Source organism: Lonchura striata, chromosome 8 (assembly GCF_050655825.1).
Source record: "Lonchura striata isolate lonStrDom1 chromosome 8, ASM5065582v1, whole genome shotgun sequence".
In the NCBI taxonomy this organism is placed as follows: Eukaryota; Metazoa; Chordata; class Aves; order Passeriformes; family Estrildidae; genus Lonchura; species Lonchura striata.
Window position 1 is genome coordinate 23,735,264 of NC_140710.1, and position 18,935 is coordinate 23,754,198.

Below are 18,935 nucleotides of genomic sequence, written 5' to 3' on the forward strand. Positions count from 1 at the left end.
CGCCTCAGTGGGCGTGGCCACGGGCACCCACGTGACCTACGCTATATAAAGCGCGGGCACGGGTCGCTCTCCCTTTTCCGCTCCCGCCGCCATGAGGGGTGGCTGTCCCTCGCGCGGCCCCGCCGGTGAGTGGGGGCGATTCCGCGCTCGGAGCGCGGTGCTGCCGCTCCGGGGCGCGGCCTGAGGCCCCGCGGGCGCGGGCCGGTCGCCGATGGGACGTGGTGAGGGAGGATTGGCGTGGATTGCGCGGCCAGGCCTGGCCCGCGGCCTAGGCCTCCGGGAACTCCGCCTCATGGCGGCCCTGGGGATGCACGGGGCGGGTCCTGCGGAGCCCAGCGCGGCTCCGGGAAATCGCTCAGGCGTTGAGTTACGGGCTCTGTCTTGCCGGTGTGCTGCGCGTCGGATGGGGCCGTGCAGTATGTGGGGTCATGTGCCCGCTGCGAATACAAGCGGTGGGTGTCCGGGTTTTGTGCGTTTGGGTTTTTTCTAACTGCACTGCGCTTTAAGGAACTTGTCTTTGCAGATAAATGGGAAGCGTTGTGCAGAAAGCAGCAGTAGCGTTATGGAAGGATTGGGGGTCCCTGCAGAGCTGGGGGGTGCGGGCAGTGTGGGAGGGCTGGGGACGCGTTCGCACCGTGCTCGCAGGACGGGCGGCCACTCTCGGCCCTTGGCCTCTGCAGCTCCAAGAGCTGGGCTCCGTGTCCGTGTGAGTCCTGACTCAGCAGTGTTGAGAGAACCAGCTCACTTCACTTCCATATGCTCAGCACGTGATGAGAACTTTGTTGGTAGGGACATCTGAGAGGGTGATGAATGCCAACATATCTGAGCTGGGCGTGGAATACTTCTGATGGCCTTATCCATTTGGGAAGGCTGAGACACGACTGGGCCCTTAAGGCAGCCAGAGTTCCTGCCTGCCTGGCTGCCCTGGTGGTAGTACACCAGAATTGATATTATAGAAAACAGTAATTAGTAATTACATCTTCCTTAAAGATAAATAAAAGCAATTATTTTTTGTGGCCTCAATCCTTTAAAGAGCCAAAATTGAAATAGCATCAGGGAAAATCGTAAGACTCCCAAGTATTTTGAGCGTTGCTTGGATTTTTAAAAATAATATTTGTACGTATTGCATCATTTTTGGAAGAAGAAACGCTTAACCTCATTTCTTTTTTTCAGATGAAGGTATATCAGCTACACTCCTTCCTCTGGCTTCAGCGCAGGTAAATACTGCTTTTGAAATAAAGAGTTGAAATTAACACATTTTGGGTTTGTGTACACCAGTTAGACTGGAGTACTGCTGTATCAGGGAGTTAGTGTCAGCAGTTGTAATTCAGGCATTGCCTGCAGTGTCTTGGACAGGCCTCACTTTTCTGCTGGGAAAACTGGGGATTGATGCTGAGTAAATCTCAAAGCCTATGATGGTTTCAGTATAAGAGTAGTGGACAGAAGTGATTTCTGAAAACTCCATGCTGAGGCTTTCTAGTGTGATTGCCGGAGAAGCTCCCTTGTTCTGCAGACATCTCCAACTCTTCTATCTCTTTCAGATCTGCCTCCCAGATGTGGAGACGTAAAGCTACTTCTTCCGAAGGTAAAAAAAAACTTGAAAATATAAAGTTGTGCCTAGTGTTGTCTAGAGAGCATCTTCTGCTCTGATGAGATCAGAAGACAGCTTAATTCCTAGAGTAAATCTGTCCCTCTGGTGCCACAGTGATGACACTTATTTGCTACTCTTGACCAAGAGAGTGATGAGCACTTTTACCACCATTACAGTTTTCTGAGGCACAGCAACTTAAAATTTCCCTCGATGCTTTGACTGCTGAATATACTGTTCACAAATATTTTACTTCTAGGATTTGAATCCTGCACTTCAGAGAGATGCAGAAGAAGCATCATCACCTGGTAAGAAATATGTATTTCATGTAAGGTTTCTTCCACAGAGCTGTTAAAACTCTGCAGTAAGAAGTATGGCATGTGTTTTAGAATTCATTTTCACTAAGACCAGAAACAATTTATACTTGCTAGTATTCAAACTTCTAAATACTTGTTGTAATTGGGAAAATTTCCTTGTCATAGCAGTCACAAGAGGCGATTGCTTGGGACTATGGTTCCAAAGCAGATACAGTGATGACAGCATAGTTCAGCAGAATATCCTGTGATGAACACATGCTTCGCCCCTATCTGATGTATCTGCCTCTTGTGATCTCCCCAGGGGCTGTGGGCTTGGGCACCAAGGCTGGAAGGATCTGATTGTTTTCTGTTGTTGCAGGCACAATGTTGCAGGGAGATTGAACTAAACTGTTGCAAGGTAAGTATTGCATTGCTGACATGGGTGAAAACTCATTGGATCCCTGCTGTGTGGAAAGGCTGCTGTGTGATGACTGCATAGTTCAGCAGACAACCTGTGGTGATCAGTTACTGTCTTTCACCTCCTTCTCTGATGCAGCCTACTGTAGCTTAGGCTATTTCAAACCATGTGGGAACCTGAAGGTGAATGTTTTTCCTTTTTGCTCCATGAATGTATTTTAGAAATTTATCTCAGAAGACCAGTAAGTGGGTTAAATATAAAAAAATTTAGATTAATAGAAAGAGTAGGATGTGATTGTGAAGTCAAGCAGAAAATATAGTAGAATAAAGTTAATCAGGTGCCAGTGCTCCAGGTTCTAAAAGTTTTTTGTTGCTTTGCAGGCTGCCCTCAACTGAGGAGCCTCATGCCTCTTGTGTGAGGAACCATTTCACATGTTACTGATGTTGATGAAGACAAGGCCTTCCTAATTAAAGGTAATTAATAAACCTTTACTTTTTTAGATCTGTTACTTTTGTCTGTGCTGCATTTGGGAGTTTGCTGTTAGAAATGCTTGCAAATTCATTTTGTTCTTAAAAAGTGTGAGGCAAGTATTAGTACCATTAAGTGTGCCTTTAGCTTCCTGTACTGCACAGTAAAAGAATCAAATAATTGTGGTGTTAATGACATACAGAGTTCTCCTGTTGAAACTAAATGGTGAATGCCAGATTACTGTGAATTTAGAGTCCAAAATGGTTATCTTTAATATGGACAACTTGGTTACACAAACCTCACATCACTGAACTCTGCAATTGCAAAGTTTGCTCCTTTGTGCAATTTCAGCATGCTCTGGAGTTGAGGAATGAGCATTTCAGTGTTGAAGAGTGCTGGGAAGTGGCTTCACAAACTGCCTTCAGAAGGGGGGGATAGGAGTGTTGCAGCCTACTGTAAATGATGTTAATTTTGAATCAGGTCTCTGATCCCCATGAGGATAAATTGACCAAACCCTGATACAGTACTTGACTAAAACTGTTCTTAGTGCTATAACTTCCTGCTGGACCCTACCTAATAGCAAATGTTTCTTTACAGGCTTCCAAATGTTTCTCATTGTGAGGTAAGTACTTGTTTTTACTTGCTAAGTGTTAGGACTTGAACATAGGCCCATAAGATTTTAACTGCTTGTCAGCTAGGGGGTTAAGAGGGTAAGAGGCCCATTGGCTGTGGCTTGCATCTCAGCCAAAACATGAGGATGTTTAAAGGGGAGCTGCTGGCTGGAGCCCAGCCTTTGACAGACTGGTGTGCACTGAGCTCATCACTGTGAGCTCCTCTTAAATTTGCTCTGATGGCATTACTTAAGTATTTGCCCTCTTACCCATAGCAGCCCAGCCCTATAGCAGGGCTGCGCAGGGGCTGACAGTGTGAGCTGCCTGTGTGATGAGATGTGACTGCCTTGACTTCAATCATGGAGGTCTGTAATTAGCTCTATCTGACTGCAGGCACCTGACTTGGGTTTTCTCCTTCTGTGCTTGTTTCTGTACTGTCCTAATGGTTTGCTTTGATCCAGGTGTGATGGAGCTGGGATGTGATGCACCTGGTAGTGCTGCCAGCAAAGGTAAGTTGCTAATGCGAGTGTGACTGGTCAGAGCTGTGTGATACAGGGAATGAGGAAGTTACTAGATATCCTGCCTGTTAACAGGGCCATTTACAGGGCTGGCTGCAGCATTAAGCAGGGTTCTTTATTTTATAACCTTTTCCAGGTAAAAAGCAGCCTGCAGGATTCACTCCCCCAAGGTGCTGCATATCTCAAACTGCTTTCTGTGACTAAAAAGAAATAGTGGTGACCATTTTAAATATGTAACTGCTATGGACTGCTTGAATTCCTACATGATAAGAAAAGCTCCTTGCTACCAGCTTGTCGGATGTTCTGGGCTGAGCAAATGCAGTACAATTACCTGCTGTTAAATTTCTTGCTGTTAAAATGAAGTGGGCTTTTTCAGGGAGTAGCACTGATCTTGAATCCTTATGTGGTAAATTGTTTACCTCAATGAATGGCTAGATCAGAGTTCTTATGGTGATGGGAATGAAGATGTGGTTGGGAGCAAGGTCAGATCCCCCTTTTAAGGGTTTGTCACAAGAGATACTGCATTGAGCTACTGTTGGCATGTACTGTTTGTGATGAATTCTAAGCAATGGGAATCTCTCTGAAAGAGGCTGAAGAGAACTCTTGTGCTGAAACAGTACCCACATTTCACTCTAAACCCACTCCAAAAGTGTTTTACTAAAATTTCCCTTCTTTACAGGGTGACGCTTGCGTGGAGTTTGAGAAATAAAATGGATGTGTCTGAGGTAAGTGTAGAATACATGGGGTTTAATAATTCCTGGAATATTGGCTTTCTGCTGAATGCCTAAGTAGTGGTGCCCAAAATTAGTCCTATAAGATACCTGATTTCTCTCCCCTTTATTGTATCTGGCTGTTCTGTGGGCACTCCTGTAACACTGCATTCTGGAATTCAAATAAAAACTTGTGCTATGGCTGTCACTTCTCAGCAGTTGTTACTACTTATCTTTATATTGGTTTTACACAAATCTAGCTCTAGAGTTATAGATGATTCTAGATAATTGCTGTACAAACTTGTTTTCAAGAAAACTGGAACACTCCAAACACTTTCAAAAATAGAAGCAATCTTGAAAACTGGGACTTGTATTTTAGGTATTTAAAGTAATGAAATACAACATTGTTGGGTGAGAGTATCACAAAGCAAAGTAATAGCTTTTTACTTTCCCTGATTCTTTCAATGTTAGTAATTCTGTATTTGAGTGAAGTAAGTTGAACTTGTAAGATGCCAGGTAAAGGTCAGTTTCCATTCAGGTAAAAGTTTGGTGAATAGAAATTAATATATAATTGAATTTGGCATACAGTGCTGCTGTCTGTTATTCTGAAAGTACTTCTTCCTTTCTCAGGAAGGGACTGTGCTGTCTGCAGCCTCACTGGGTAAGTCCACACAGCAGATTAATTGTATTAAAAACTTCTGCGTATATTTGTAGCCACTGATGAAATTGATTCTGCCAAATGAGTTACTGTGATATTATCCTTTCCGTTCCATTTCTTTCTGAGGTTACAAAGCTGTTGTGGAGCTTTTAGCAGTTGTGCTGCTGCATATGCTAACTCTGTTTTCTTGTTTCAGGTGAAGAAACAACCCTGAAATTAGCATATGAAGAATTGAGAAGGTGAGTGTAACTGCTGTCGTAATCTATTTGTTGGAACAAGTGATGATAACCTTAGCTTGAACTCTCTCACTGAACAGAGATGAAATTCTAAGGTCTGAGATGTTCCCATCAAGTATGTTGTGCTGGTTTGGTACCTTATAATGGTTTTTATGTCTGTCTTAATAGGTGGAAGATGGCTGATAAATGGGTTACACTTGAATGAACAGCATTAAAAAAGCCATTTGTTTTTACCTCACTTGTAATGTTGGCCTGATGCTGATTGGAGTGAATAAAAATCTGTAAACTTTACCTGGTGTTGTGACCTCCTTTCTGGCTGGAACAACTTGCTGCAAAACACCTCCAGGCTGCTATATTAAAATTTTAAATGCTAAATTTAGAGCAGAGACTGAACTAGGCTAGATGGCTTGTCCTGCAAGTGTCTTAACTGAGGTGTCAAATACTGCTGGTGTGCAGGCTGCAAGTGGCCATATTTTAGACAAAGCTAAATAACTTTAATAGTATTTCAAGTGTTTTAAGGAGAGAGCTAAACTTAATACTTGTATATTTGCTACTGAAGTAATAGTCCAGCAGTCATCCTGCTAATACATGTTCAGGTGCAGATCTCTTAGAACAGGTGTACAGCCTGGACTTGGTAATATTTTCCAAGGATTCTGGATTTAAACAACACGATATTTGATCTTCACAAGGGAAAAGTTGGAGAGGCAGGAGATTTTGATAATACTAATTAACAACAGTTTGAGTCCCTAAGGCCTGCTAAGATTTCTGTTTTCTAATGCTCCTTAATGGAAGCTTGCTTCTTCTGAAAAATTGATTTAAATTCCTTCCTGGTCTCAGGAGTGATGTCAGTATGAGGAAAGGCAGCTTATGAAAGTCAGTTATGAAGAACTCCCTTTCCATAACACTTCAACTAGTGCTATGTACCTAAAATTCAGCAGGATTATTTTCACATGATTAGTGTTGCTTTCAGTAAAAGGAGTAAGTTATGTTTCCTGCCTGCTTCACCTGGTATGATCTTGAATTACATTTTGAAATGTTTTTATCCAGAAAAGTTATTCATCCTAGAGAAAATAAATTTGGACATTGTGTCTACATGCAAGTTAAATCTCTTCTGCACTAAAACACAAGCCAATAATATTGTCTGTTTTCATCCAGAGCTGATTAGTACCCTCTTAACATCCCCCATAGTGTTACTTTTTAAAATACCACACTTCATTATGCCTGTTAAAGAGCTTGAAGGGACTGTCATAGCCTGCAGTGTAAAAGAAATCTTCATGGAATGGTTGGCCTCTGTTTCTTAAGGTTCTGGCCAAGGCTTCAGCTTCCTCAGCATACTTCTCTGGGGAGGCAAATCCACCAAAGGACCTGGTAAAAGTGAGAAAAGATTTTTTTTTTTTGTTCAAGCACCTGGCTTTATTTTCACTTGTGCTGCAGGTTGTAGTCAGTAGATTACCGATGCATGCAAAATTAGCAGTCAAGCAGCCATGGGTATTTATCTGATTGTAAAGATAAGATGTAAAACAAGTAGCACTCAAGTAACAACCGTCCTGTGTGTTCTGTGGCAGTTCAGGACTACAAATAAAGTACTGGGGGAGTGGTTTAGATACTCTGTAACAAACACTGTTTTCAGAAGAGATTCTAGAAGCTGCATCTCTACGTAACTCAATACCATTTTCAAGTGTTTTCTTAAAAAACGTATAACAACCTGCCCACTTCTTTTTGTGCTAAGACACCCAAGCATAAGATTGCCTAAGGGTTGGGTTTTAACAATTAAGGCTCTGAAGAACAGGGTCTATCCACACTTAATCATCTTTTAAGAAAGTGTAGCCCACACTTTATTGAGGGCAGCCACTGAGCTGGATTGCTGTGGTGTCAGCTGTGCTGGTTTTGCTTACCGGACAAAGAGAGCTGCTGCCTTCCGTTCCTCAATGAACACATCGGAGTCAGTGGGCTGGGGAGGGCACTCCTGGTGTTCAAATGGCACAAAGAAAGAGATCTTGAAGTCTGTGCAGCCTGATTTTACCAGGCAGGTCACTGGCACAGTCATATCAATCTTCATTTCTAGAGGAAAGGAAAACCATGTGTCTAAGCTGCACCTCCCAGCTCCTGTATTGTTTGTCAGCTAATTTTAATTCTTTCTGTTCAAAACCAGCATGTCCTACCTTTTTCATTCTTTCCCTGGATGTAGTGGAAGAGTTTCCAGAAGCCCTGGCGCATTGCTTCCTTCTGGGTTTCTCCCCTAATGACTGTGCTGACCCACTTTGCTGTCTCGTACTGACGCAGTTCATAGTCCTTTGCCTGGAAGGTAGCAAAAGTCACAGTAACCATGAGATGAGTGTTGACAGAAATAAGTAGCTACCTTTTCCAAATCATCATACCAGTGTTGTTGCAATTACCTTTGTCTCTGCTGAGCTCCAGCGAGGGGACTGCAGGTCCAGGGACAGAAATGTTTGCTTGAAGGACTTGATCATCTTGCCAGAGCTGGAAGGCAGACACAGTGCATTGGCATCTCTGAAATTAATATGGTACTAGAGCTTTTCAAATGCACTGGACTGGTGGGAGGCCTGAATAAAGGCTGAATGCCATTTAGCCCTGCAGGAACAGAGCACCAGGACCAAGAAACTACCTCTACTGGAGGGAGTGTTCTTTCAGAAAATGCTGCCCTTGCTTCTCTGTGATAAAAAGGTATTTCCTGACAGCAAAGTGAGATCCTGCAAGAGGGAGTTTTGTGGAAATCTGTAAGTATAAAGAACTTCACTTCAGTCTGTTTGCTCCTGGGTGAAAAAGCAGTAGTGGTTTGGTGGTGTTGACTGTGCTCTTAACTTTAGTTGGCCTCTCATGATAGCGGATGGCTTTCTGAAAGGCTTTTAGCCTCAGAGTCCTGTGGATAAATTAGATTTTCTGCATTTCTGAATTAGTAACAATTTTCCTCCATTGCCTTCATATGGGAGGAAAAAAGGTGAAAATTTAAAAACACTGTCCCAAACAAAGCAAGTGAAAATATTCAAAACCAGTGTTGAAATTGTCAGATCTGGCTAAACGCTGAGATTTTAGTGGCCTCCATATAAAACTTCGTTAACCAGGCAGACTGTAGTGTGTGACATACAGTCTGATAGTCTGCCATGTTACATGACAATGTCCTTCACCTGTCATGTTGCAAAGAGCACATAATTGAGTGATTATCTGGATTCCTAAGTCATAGAATGTTGTCTTAGACTATAATTTAATTACCTGTTTCAGTAATTAACTGTGTGAGTTTTGTAAAATCAACTGCCTTGTGCTATTTAACTACTTTGCTGGTTCTACATCTTTTTACAGTACCTGGACTACTGGTAGATTCTATTAATCCCCTTCTGTACCCTGCCTAGAGGAGGTTAGGAGCAAAGAGTTCTTGGGATGTGAGGTTGAAAAGTTTTTATTAAAACACTGTAAAAAAATGGCCACAAACCCTGGTGGTACTGGGTTCCTTTAGAGTCTGTAAAATAAGTAGTGTGTGGAGCCACTTCAATGTTGAACTTTTTCCAGCGGTTCCTTCAGTTGTCACCACAGATCAAGGGAAGGTCAGAATCAAACAGCTGGATAGGGCTGCTAGTCATGCTGTTCCCTTCCCTGTCCCAGCCTAAAGGTGCATCATCTCCAGCAGACCTGACCAGAACGATCACCAGGGACTGCTGCACAGTTGTACTCTATTCATAGACTTCATCCATGGTATTTACAAATCAACAAAGCATCATAAAGTAGGAATCCATATAATTAGAAGCAAATATGAGCAATTACATTGAATCTTCATACAACAATTTATTGCCATTTGAAAGACAAGGCTACTGCTGCTCAACACTTGTATTAACTACTGAACAAGCTGGTTTCTCTTTACTGGCTATTTCCAGCTGCTTCCCAACATACCTTTCTGTAACTACTGGGTAGACCTCACAACTCTGGATTTTGTAACTTTATGGTCAGTACTGTCTGTGACTGCATGTTAGAAATATTGTTTTAAATTGCGTAAAACAATGCTGTGGGATGGGAGAGACAGAAGATTCTCCAGATACAGCTGAACTTTTTTAGATGTACAGGAAAGCTGAACTTTGAAATGTCCATCTATTGATATAAATATGTCTATAGGGTGTTTAGTTTTTTTCGTGCAGCTGTTAACACATGGGGCAAAGGGACAGGCAGCAGGTTACACTGCTAGCACAAGTAAGTGCAGTCAGAACATGCCACTCCACAAACTACTAGTGCAGTTAAGGAAGTGGAGAAGGTAGACATACTTACAGTTTCGGTCCTTGTCCTTCCAGCTGTTGCAGTGTGTCCTGTGGAGGCTGCACATCCCCATAAGATGCTGCATGTCAGTGTTTATTTGAGTTTGGGCAAGCTCCTCCCATGCCTCAACGCTACTGGAGGGGGCTCCTGTTATGAAAACCAGAAGGCTGGAGCCTTGTCCTGCTCTGGGTCTCATTGGAGAGCCCCCACGCAAATGCCAAAGGCCCCACCTACTATCCACAAGGCAACACTGGGACTAGTGTGTGATCTGGCTCCATCAACAGTTTTGTACCCTTGTGTAATTTCCCCTGTTTGCCATGGCTGTGTGCCCACTTATGACAGGGTCAGTGGCAGGTTTTGTGCTTTGGGAGAAAGGATTTCACATATAAATAATGTCTCCCCCCCCACCTGACTTGGATTATGTGAGAGTGGTGCTATACAGAATGCCAGCTTTTCCTTTTTACCACAGGGGTGAAGGGTAGGTAGAAATCTGGCTGCACACTCTGCTGAGACCATCCTCACGAGATTTTTGCTGGCATGTTATGAAAGACAGACAGTGTTCTCTGATGGCTGGCTGTTCTGAGCGGTATTTGAGGTTAATCAGCCCTCTTAGCCCTTGGATATCTGCACAAAGGGGTTATACAAAGCCATTGTGAAATCCTGTCCTGCTTATAATACACACAGCAAAGCTGGGCTCTTCATTTAGCCAGCTGCAGCTCCAGACATAGTTTGGTACCAGCACAATAGGGCAGATTAAACTGCACAGTTTGTATTCTGAGAACACCTCTCAGTTTGTCATGGTTTGTGCAAATTCCTTGCAGCCAAATTCAGCTGAACTCTCGGGGACATTTTACATCAATAGCTGGGAATGACTTTTAACAGGAAACTCACTTAGCTTGCTGAGAACTTCATCAAGATGCTGTGTGATACACTCCTGTTCTGAAAAGGGAAGTAAAACTATGCCAAAAAGCAATTGTGAATTGATCTCTAAAGCCACAAATCTCTCCAAAGCCACAGACGAGGGTGGTGTACAGTGATTTGCTACTGTAGTTTATTCAAACAGGTTGAGGCCTGCAATGTGTAACCACTTCTCTGCATGCTTTGTTGTTTTTATTTTACAGAGTAAAATATTTCTCCGTTTTACTTGTGCTCTGCTTGGGTCAAACAGGAGCAGCAGGAGGGTGTTTGGAAGAGCAGAAGCTGCTTCGTCTTTGCTCAGGACCTACAGGCATGCATGCAAAGTCATGGGCTGGTGTAAGGTGAGCTGTCACCTTACCCTGTCACCCCAGGGATGGAAGTGTTTTTGAACACCTCCAGATACAAAAAACAGTACCCAGCAACAATAGTTTGGCAAATCTCCACAAATGTACCCCAATGGTGAGCACTGAGAAGTATTACCTTGGAAGGGGGGCAGTAGCTCTGTATATAAAGAGAAGCCCACAGTGAGTTCTCATTTGGTTTCTGAAGCAGAGAGGCCCAGAACAAACCCCCAGTGATTTTGTATGTCCAGCTGATGTCCCTGACAAAGAGTTGACTGTTCCTGGTGGAGCACCCCCAGGCTGGAGAACAATCCTCAGTGTTTTCCCAAGAGGTTGTTTTCCAGCACTCTTGTTTTTACACATAAACATTGAGAGAACATGTCAACAGCTGCATGAGACAGTAGGGTAGGCATGGGGACATGTATTCTGTTTATATACATTCCAAAACTTTTGACCTCTATGTAATGTCATAAATATGTGTCTGGGACTTGACTGGCATTTTCTAGAACAGCTAACAAAGCAATGTTTTTCTGTTCCCTTGCCTTAAGGAGCAGAGATGAGGGCACAAGCAGATAAAAGCATGTGGTTTGTACCTAAATTTTACTGTCTTTGTCTGGGCAGGAACACTATAATGAACTTGTACATAAATAATAACTTTGATTGGATAAGGACAAGGACAAGCCTGTGATATGATCAGTTGTGATTTCCACTTTTCCTCTCTGTAACAAGACCTTAAGCAACATTCTCCACAGCAAAACTGCTTCCATCTGCTCTGTGGCAGCATTACAACCACTGCTGTCACATCAATGCAGTTGTGCTCTAAGTTACCTTTATCCCTAGAGGCAAGCATACACTGTGTGCACAAGCAGGAATCTTTTCCACTGACCTAATTGTATTAGGACTGGAGGAACCCAGGAAAAAAAGTGTGTTGTTACAGTGTGGTTAATGATAACTCTGAGTCATGTTCTTGTAGCTGACAAGTCTGAGTGTGATAATGAAGAATGGGGGTGTGAGGGGCAGACAGGGATGTGTGGCCACTCACATGTTTTATCAAGTGGTCTTAACACAAGCTCCAGGCAGTTTTGCATTGCTGCCTAAGCCTTTCAGAGAATCTTTGACAATTATTCTAATTTAAAAGAGCTGAGTCTCTCCACGTATAAATGGCCTTTACTTTTGTAAACATACGCTCATCTGATGGTGCAGAAACCTCACTTCACAGCAAAGGAGTTGAGCACATGATGTTATTGTAGTTACTGTCCAGGGCAGCAGAAGTGTCCTTATATGCTGTTAGATGAACTGTGGTTTACTGCAAATTCATCTCCCAAAAGAAGCCTTGCTCTAAAGAAAGCCTCCATTTTATATCATATTCTCTCCCCCAGCATGGAAAATGAACAAGCAGAAACACACCATCTTCTAAAGAAGCAGTTGAATGTACTATATTACTGTTCCAAGGAGATTCCTTATTATACTTAGAAATTGTGGAAGGTGGTATTTAGGCCTTATGCTCTGACCTACACATTTCATGTCAGCTGGGGAATTTGTTACCATTGGATTCACCTTCAGCCAAAAATCATCTGCTTTCTGGAAATTTGTGTGTAAATTTTGTCCGTGTTTTTTGCCTTATTTCAGCTAGTGTGTTACAAGTGGTGTGCAACTACTGCATCTTCCTGCTTACTCACTGACAGTGTTACCTAAATCTTGGTGAATGAGTGATTTTGTGCTCACTTCAGAGAAAACATGGAACTGACTGCTCTTGGCCAAATAAAAAGCTTACTACACCCAACACCACTCCAGAGCACTCCTGATTTGGCATTTTCCAAGATTGCTCTGCTGAAGCTCATAGTTTGAAACCATTCCAGATTTGGGGAATTAATCTTAAATGAATCCTTGCTTCCAGCAGCCATGAAAAACATTCTTATACCTTCCTGTCTTCTGTGTATGGAGCCCAGAGAGAAGTTATCTCAGCTGTATATACTGCTTTATTCACTGGTTTATTTCTACAGTAAGGCTTGTTTTTAATATGGATCTGTTCTGGGATCTAGCTAGAAACTGAACTCCACGAGCAATTGTCTCAGCAAACTTTAGCCAGTGAAAGAAGTTACCTAGATCCACAGAAACTTCCTGTCATCTCTGAGTGCTGAGAGGAAATTAATTCATCTTCCCCTACAAATTGATCCACATTTTGTTATTGACAGATTCTTCCCAGAAACAAGAACATGAAAAAAGGTAAATTTTTATCTTCAAGATAGGAATGTCTCATTAAGGGAAAGAGGTAACAGTGCTTGCTAGAAAAAAAAGTCTTGACACAAATTTACTGTATTGCTGGTTTTGCTTTTTTAAATGGTTTAGAAGAGACTTAAACCTAAACTGTGACAGAATAGACCTTATTTGCAAATACAGCTCTGAAAAAGCAACAGCTGTCTGGGCAGAAATGCAGTGGCCTCTGCATTTTCTTTATTTGATCCCCCTTCCCAGAGTTTTAAAGTGATCAGTTCCTTCTCTTTATCTGCTTTGGCCCCTTCCTTCCCTTCCTCCCTCTCTCTCTCATTCTCAGCCTACTCCAGTCTGTATGCTGCATGGAGTAAGGCCACCTGGCAGCTCCTCTGCCAAGGACATGGGTTAAGCTCCTGACTCTGCTGAAGGGTTGTTCTGAAACTGTGGGAACAGCCCCACATATCTGAAAAATACCCTAACATGCAGAAATTGCCCTTGAGAGCTCAGGATTTCCCTATGTATCCCAGGAAACTGTAGAACCAGGAACCAGACATGATGGAAACAGGCCCACAGAGTAGGGTTTAATATGTTAAAGGAAAAAAATTTCCTTAAAATAATTTCCACTTCCAAAAAGGCATGAAGAGGTAACTGGAACTGAGGGTTTATCTCCTAAGCTTCTTCCTCATCTTACTGGCATGAGTGTGGTTCATATCAGAACTCTCCCATCATCTAATAGTGGGATATTGGTAGTGGGTGTGGGGTTTTGGCGGGCACTTCTGTTCTTTAGATGATGTGAGTAAAGCCTTCAGAGATGGATTCTTCAAGAACCTGGTCTCTTCCTGTCCGTGCCCAGGGCGAGCCGACGCTGCACTCTGCAGCAGGTGGCACTGTTGGCTGTGTTCAGAGGTGAGCTTTCCTTGAAGAGTGACATCCCTGGTCCTCTCTTGGTTGCCAGTGGTCACTTCGGCTCCAGTGCATCCTGACAGTTCTTTCTATTTCCAGAGACATAAATTGGATTGTGCTCTTGTTGACTGCTAATGGGAAAGCATCTTAACATCTAAAAATTAAAGCATCTTTTATGTGACAGACACAGCAACCTGAATCAGAGAATCACAGAATGGTTTGTGTTGGAAGGGACTTTAAAGAGTTTATAGTTCTGACTCCCTGTCAGGGAATGTCTGTGTAAGACTGTTAAGAAAATGCTAAGTTAGGAAAATCCTCCAGGTTATGCTTAACTCTAGAACAGTTAAACTGGCAAGTTTTCAGGTAGAATCAACAATGGACTTAATAGTTTAAAATGAAAATTTAATATCTGGGAGGTGAGTATTTATTTTTATCTTTGCATGTTTAGATTGAGAGCAGAGTAAATGTAGGTAGCTAGGTAGATAGATAATGACATCACATCAAGTCCCCAGGTGATGTACTTCTGAATACCAGCCAGCCATGATGGTACTTAAGAGAATTTCATCACTTTCACAGGTACTGTCTTTCTGAATTTTCATTTAGGCCTCAGTACTTAATATTTCTCTGGAAATAGACTTGGGTCTGTCTTTGAAAGAAAATTATGTCTGGATACATTTGTTTATTGCAGAGAAAAAGAGGCAAGACTATAGTGTAATTATACCAAACCAGAAGTCCCCTTAAGAAATGTGGTAGCTTGGATGTCAAAACTGTATATATGTAGAGAGAACTGTGATTTGGGGAAGGAAAGCAGAAGTAAAGGATGGGTGGTAGGTTGTAGTCAGTGTATTGGAAAGTAATGGAAGAATTAATGACAACAACAACAAAAAGTCTGAAGGAAACTTGCAGGGCCTTTGGCTTTAGTTATTAAGCTCCTTCAGCAAATCAGTTACTTGAATAATGGAGTTGTTATTAAAAAGATGAATCCACTTTGTTGGCACATGGCAGCAAAAGAGGGTTTATAACTTCCCTATTTGAAATTACCTTACAAAGTTATTTGGATAAGCTTTTGACATTAATGTACTTTTCCTGATAGAAAAAGTGCTTAAATCTATTAAAAACTGTATTTTTATTGCCCTACTTATTTTGGAAAGAATAGTGACTGATTTTTGTTGCTTTCAGTGGTGTCCTTATTATCCTCTGAGTTGTGGCACCACTGACACTGCGCTGCTTATTTCATGGCAAGGCACTTTTCCAGTCACTGCACAAGATGCTGCAGCTGCAGACAGCCTGAACCCCTCTTCTGCCTTGCCTAGAATTTACAGTGCAAATTTTGGAATGTCAGTTCGTGTATTCAGGTTCTCCTGAATGTAAATTCCCACAGCCACTGAAGCATTCCTTTTGGCTGAAGCACAATTCTTTTTTCTTCTGGTAATTCAGAGAGTCTTAGAATTTTTACCACCATTTTCTTAATTGCATTCCTTCCTTAGCAACGACTGCCCTGGAACAAGAAACCCTTAATGTGTGATAGTGGGGGAGAGGGACAGGGGCAGTGAGGGGACCAAGAAACAGTGACCAGATGTGGGAAGACAGTCCCAGCTCTGAACTGAGGAGGTGATTGGCTGGACCAACTCAAAAATTTCTCAAAACATCTCTGAACATCTCTGTAAGATATTAAACACCTCTAGGCATCTCTAAACTACTGTGTACATCTTATAAATTGCTCCAAAATCCTTTAATCAGCTCTAATGAACTGTAAGGAACTCTGTATTTCTCAAATGAAGCAATTGCCTCAAACCAGATGTAATTTACACAACTCTAAGCCGTCTCTAAACCACTCTAAAACCTTCTAGTCAGCTCTAGACTGACATTAAATTGTATTAAACATCTCTAACACTTTCTTGCCGCCTTTAAAATACCTTTACACTTCCTGAAACAGCTCCAAAGGTCTGAAAATTAGCTCTAAATTCCTCCAGAACTCCTCAGAGGCACACTAAGCAGTTCTGAGGAGCTCTTACATCCCGTCATAGAGTGCTTTAGTCCTCTCAACTTCACTAGCATCTTTCTAAGCCTCTTCTCAGGAGCTTTTTCCTGATTGTATCTAGAACTCCTCTATGTTGATTTGAAGATCTGTGAATTTCCTCTGGGCCTCCTAAACTCCTCTAAGGACCATCTCTAAACCTCCTTGAATATACTGTGAGGTGCTCTAAACCCCTCTAAAATACCACTGCACAGCTACAACACACCTCTGATGAGCTCTGAAAGAGCTTTTATTACACGCAAGTTATACCTTTCAAAATCTGATGCTAAAACACTCCAGAGTGCTAAACCAGTGTGGACTTCTTTAAAGAGCTCCACAATACTCTAGAAAGTTTAAAGAGCTCTAAAATGCACCACACTGCTCTACAACCCATCTCAACAGCTCTAAAACTATTCTAATTGGCTACAAATGACAATGAGAAGTTACACATTTCTCTAAAATTTCCACTGTGAAAATCCTCTAAACAACATAGTACATGTTGCTTAAAGTAGCAGTAAAATGCTTCAAAATAGATGCCAAGCCCTTCTCAGTTTCCTTGCAACTGCTCTAGAACTCTTTTCTGTTCTGGAATTCTTGCTCAGAGACAGTGCTGTAACTCTTCTGAAGCCCTGTAAAACCACTCTGAACTGCTCTAAGTTGATCTAAGCATCCTATAGACTGTTCTAAGCACCCCTAAAGTCCAGCCAGGGCCGGGCAGGGGAGAGGCTGCAGTGCACGCTGAGCGGAACCAAAGAGAGTGAGTTCTCCTGGGAACTCTGCTTTTAACCCCTCTGTGTTCTCAGAGGCGTGAGAATGTGCCAGAACTCTTGTAAAGCACCAAACTCCTTTAGCTCTTCTAAACCTCTTCTCGGCACCTTGGAGCTCCCCTAAACTGATCTAAAGCTGCTCTCTGTTGCTGTAAGCAGCACTAATATGTCTTTAAATGCATCTAAAATGCCTCTAAAATTTTTATTCCTCGAGGTGGCTTGAAAATTCCTCTGAGGAGCTCAAAACAGCTCTAAAACCTTTTTATGCCACTATGGCTCCCACAGGGTTCTAAATAGCTCTAAACCTCTCCAGGCTACTGTAAATCTTCTCTCCTGTGCAGTCACCACCATGAAGTAGCAGTAAAACTGCATTAAAATACTCAGGTCTTGAGGACTTCCTCTAAATAGCTCTATAGAGCACTGGATTGTCTGTGAACTTCCAGAAATACACTGGTGCTTTGGGGAGGTGGAAGAGGTTGCAAGAGCTGGAATTACTGAGTCTAGAGAAAGAGAAATTACCTGTGGGAATGGAAGAGTGTAGAGAAAGGGGATTTCTGGAAGAACAAGAGGACCCTGTAAGAAAAGGGGAGCATATGTGCTTTGTAAGAAGCTTTTAATAAGGCGAAGACCCAGAGAGTGATCTCTGCATGCAAACAGCCCACAGTGAGCATATTTTGAGGTGGAGGAGGAATACCACAGCCCCAAACTCCTGAGGTTATTATGTGAATACATGGAAAATGTGCTCCTGAATCACACAACAGGGGATTGTTCTCTCTGGAGGCACTGGGTGCTCTCAGAACACATTCTAATGGAAGATCTGAAAGTGCACACTGAGGACAATTTAAAAAAATATTTTTTTGGAAGTTTATTGCTATGAATCTGTTCAGGGCAGTACCTTGTCTTAAGGAATGCTAGTAGTCTGCTGGTCAGATCTGCTGGGAGCAGATTTGATTCCTGGCCCAGCTACAATTCTGGTGGGATGGGGAGGATTGTGCTGTGCATGAGTGCCATGGAGCCCACACTCCACAATGGACACATCTCGTAAAACCCCACGCTGGGCTGCATGCAAGGAGCAGAAAGCCTGAGCTCCATTTGCCTTTCTCACACAGGGACATGGATCCATCTGCGTGTCCCAGAGCAGGGACACTGCGCTGTCATTGGAGTGCTTCCAGCACCTCAGCAGGGCTGTCAGGATATTAGGCGAGGCATTTGGAAGAGGTTTCTCCATGTAAGGGTTGGGAGGCCCTGGCACAGGGTGCCCAGAGAAGCTGTGGCTGCCCCATCCCTGGAAGTGTCCAAGGCCAGGTTGGACAGGGCTTGGAGCAAGCTGGGATAGTGGAAAGTGTCCCTGCCCATGGCTGTGGGTGGCACTGGGTGACCTTTTAAGGTCCCTTCCAACCCAAATCATTCCAAGATTTTGCTTGTCTCCATCTTGTTATTTATTAATATTTAAAGGTTCATTTATTTATTTTTATCTGGAAGTTTGCAGATAATTACGGATACCGCAAACCATCCTTATCTCCTGCACATCCCCCGCACGGGGGGTCGCGGCTGCGCTGAGGGGCCATGCGGGGCAGGCAGAGGATGGGCTGGGCGGCGATGGGCTGGACACGGGGACGCTGCCGAGGAGGGCGGGCTGGGCTGGGCTGGGCGAGGACAGGGCGGGCCGAGCGGGGCGGGCTGTGCCCTGGCCGTGCCGTGCCCTGGCCGTGCCGCCGTGCCCGCCCCCGGCCGCTCCGCAGCGCCGCGGCGCTGTCGGCGTTGGCCGGCCGAGGTGAGGGGTCGGCCCGGGGCTCTGCAGGACCTCCCTGCACAGCCGCGGGGGTTGCAGCCTTCTACAGGAGCGCTTCAACAGGAACGGCAATCCCCTTTATACCTTTTTTCCAAACAGCTCGATGGCACCCCGAAAGAAGTTAAAGGGTCTTGTAGCTGCTACCATCACTCCAATGACTCCGGACGGGTGAGCTGTCAAAGTTGCACTGATTATTGTTTCCTTCCACCCCTATTCTCCT

The 18,935-nt window shown here is 43.4% G+C and overlaps 2 protein-coding genes and 5 non-coding genes across 14 annotated transcripts in view; 6 read left to right on the top strand and 1 right to left on the bottom strand.

Moving 5' to 3' along the window:
* The first annotated feature begins 13 nt into the window (after nt 1-13).
* NPL (N-acetylneuraminate pyruvate lyase) overlaps nt 14-18,935 on the top strand; it is a 27,668-nt gene continuing 8,746 nt past the window's right edge. For 3 of the 7 annotated variants that reach the window (XM_085585998.1, XM_085585995.1, XM_085585999.1), the window contains exons 1-13: nt 14-125; nt 1,174-1,217; nt 1,542-1,585; nt 1,848-1,896; nt 2,264-2,302; nt 2,683-2,775; nt 3,368-3,392; nt 3,843-3,890; nt 4,579-4,624; nt 5,240-5,270; nt 5,464-5,506; nt 10,885-11,022; nt 18,815-18,883. In XM_085585998.1, the coding sequence (XP_085442124.1) occupies nt 4,610-4,624; nt 5,240-5,270; nt 5,464-5,506; nt 10,885-11,022; nt 18,815-18,883 (296 nt within the window). In that variant the 5' untranslated portion in view covers nt 14-125; nt 1,174-1,217; nt 1,542-1,585; ... (4 more) ...; nt 3,843-3,890; nt 4,579-4,609. Of the gene's footprint in view, nt 126-159; nt 453-1,173; nt 1,218-1,541; nt 1,586-1,847; nt 1,897-2,263; nt 2,303-2,682; nt 2,776-3,367; nt 3,393-3,842; nt 3,891-4,578; nt 4,625-5,239; nt 5,271-5,463; nt 5,507-7,977; nt 8,242-10,884; nt 11,023-18,575; nt 18,698-18,814; nt 18,884-18,935 lie in introns of those variants that run through there. The other 4 variants (XM_077785498.2, XM_085586000.1, XM_085585996.1 and 1 more) reach the window with 3 other exon arrangements.
* Nucleotides 757-835, top strand: LOC116183931 (small nucleolar RNA SNORD74). The gene has a single exon (XR_004148642.1). It is a non-coding gene; the product is annotated as a small nucleolar RNA SNORD74 (small nucleolar RNA).
* On the top strand, nt 1,408-1,474 carry LOC116183936 (small nucleolar RNA SNORD75). The gene has a single exon (XR_004148647.3). It is a non-coding gene; the product is annotated as a small nucleolar RNA SNORD75 (small nucleolar RNA).
* Nucleotides 2,111-2,187, top strand: LOC116183933 (small nucleolar RNA snR60/Z15/Z230/Z193/J17). Its single transcript, XR_004148644.1, has one exon. It is a non-coding gene; the product is annotated as a small nucleolar RNA snR60/Z15/Z230/Z193/J17 (small nucleolar RNA).
* Nucleotides 4,443-4,518, top strand: LOC116183924 (small nucleolar RNA SNORD79). The gene has a single exon (XR_004148635.1). It is a non-coding gene; the product is annotated as a small nucleolar RNA SNORD79 (small nucleolar RNA).
* Nucleotides 4,962-9,953, bottom strand: HEBP2 (heme binding protein 2). 2 transcript variants are annotated; one of them, XM_085586016.1, is made up of 5 exons: nt 9,772-9,953; nt 7,900-7,984; nt 7,666-7,801; nt 7,399-7,564; nt 4,962-6,868 (listed from the first exon to the last, which is right to left on the bottom strand). In XM_085586016.1, the coding sequence occupies exons 1-5, from the start codon at nt 9,846-9,848 to the stop codon at nt 6,694-6,696; spliced, it is 639 nt and encodes a 212-aa protein (XP_085442142.1). In that variant the 5' UTR covers nt 9,849-9,953; the 3' UTR covers nt 4,962-6,693. The 2 variants fall into 2 exon arrangements, with proteins under 2 accessions (XP_085442142.1, XP_021380776.1); XM_021525101.4 differs by having other exon boundaries at nt 9,776-9,826.
* Nucleotides 5,322-5,396, top strand: LOC116183930 (small nucleolar RNA SNORD47). The gene has a single exon (XR_004148641.1). It is a non-coding gene; the product is annotated as a small nucleolar RNA SNORD47 (small nucleolar RNA).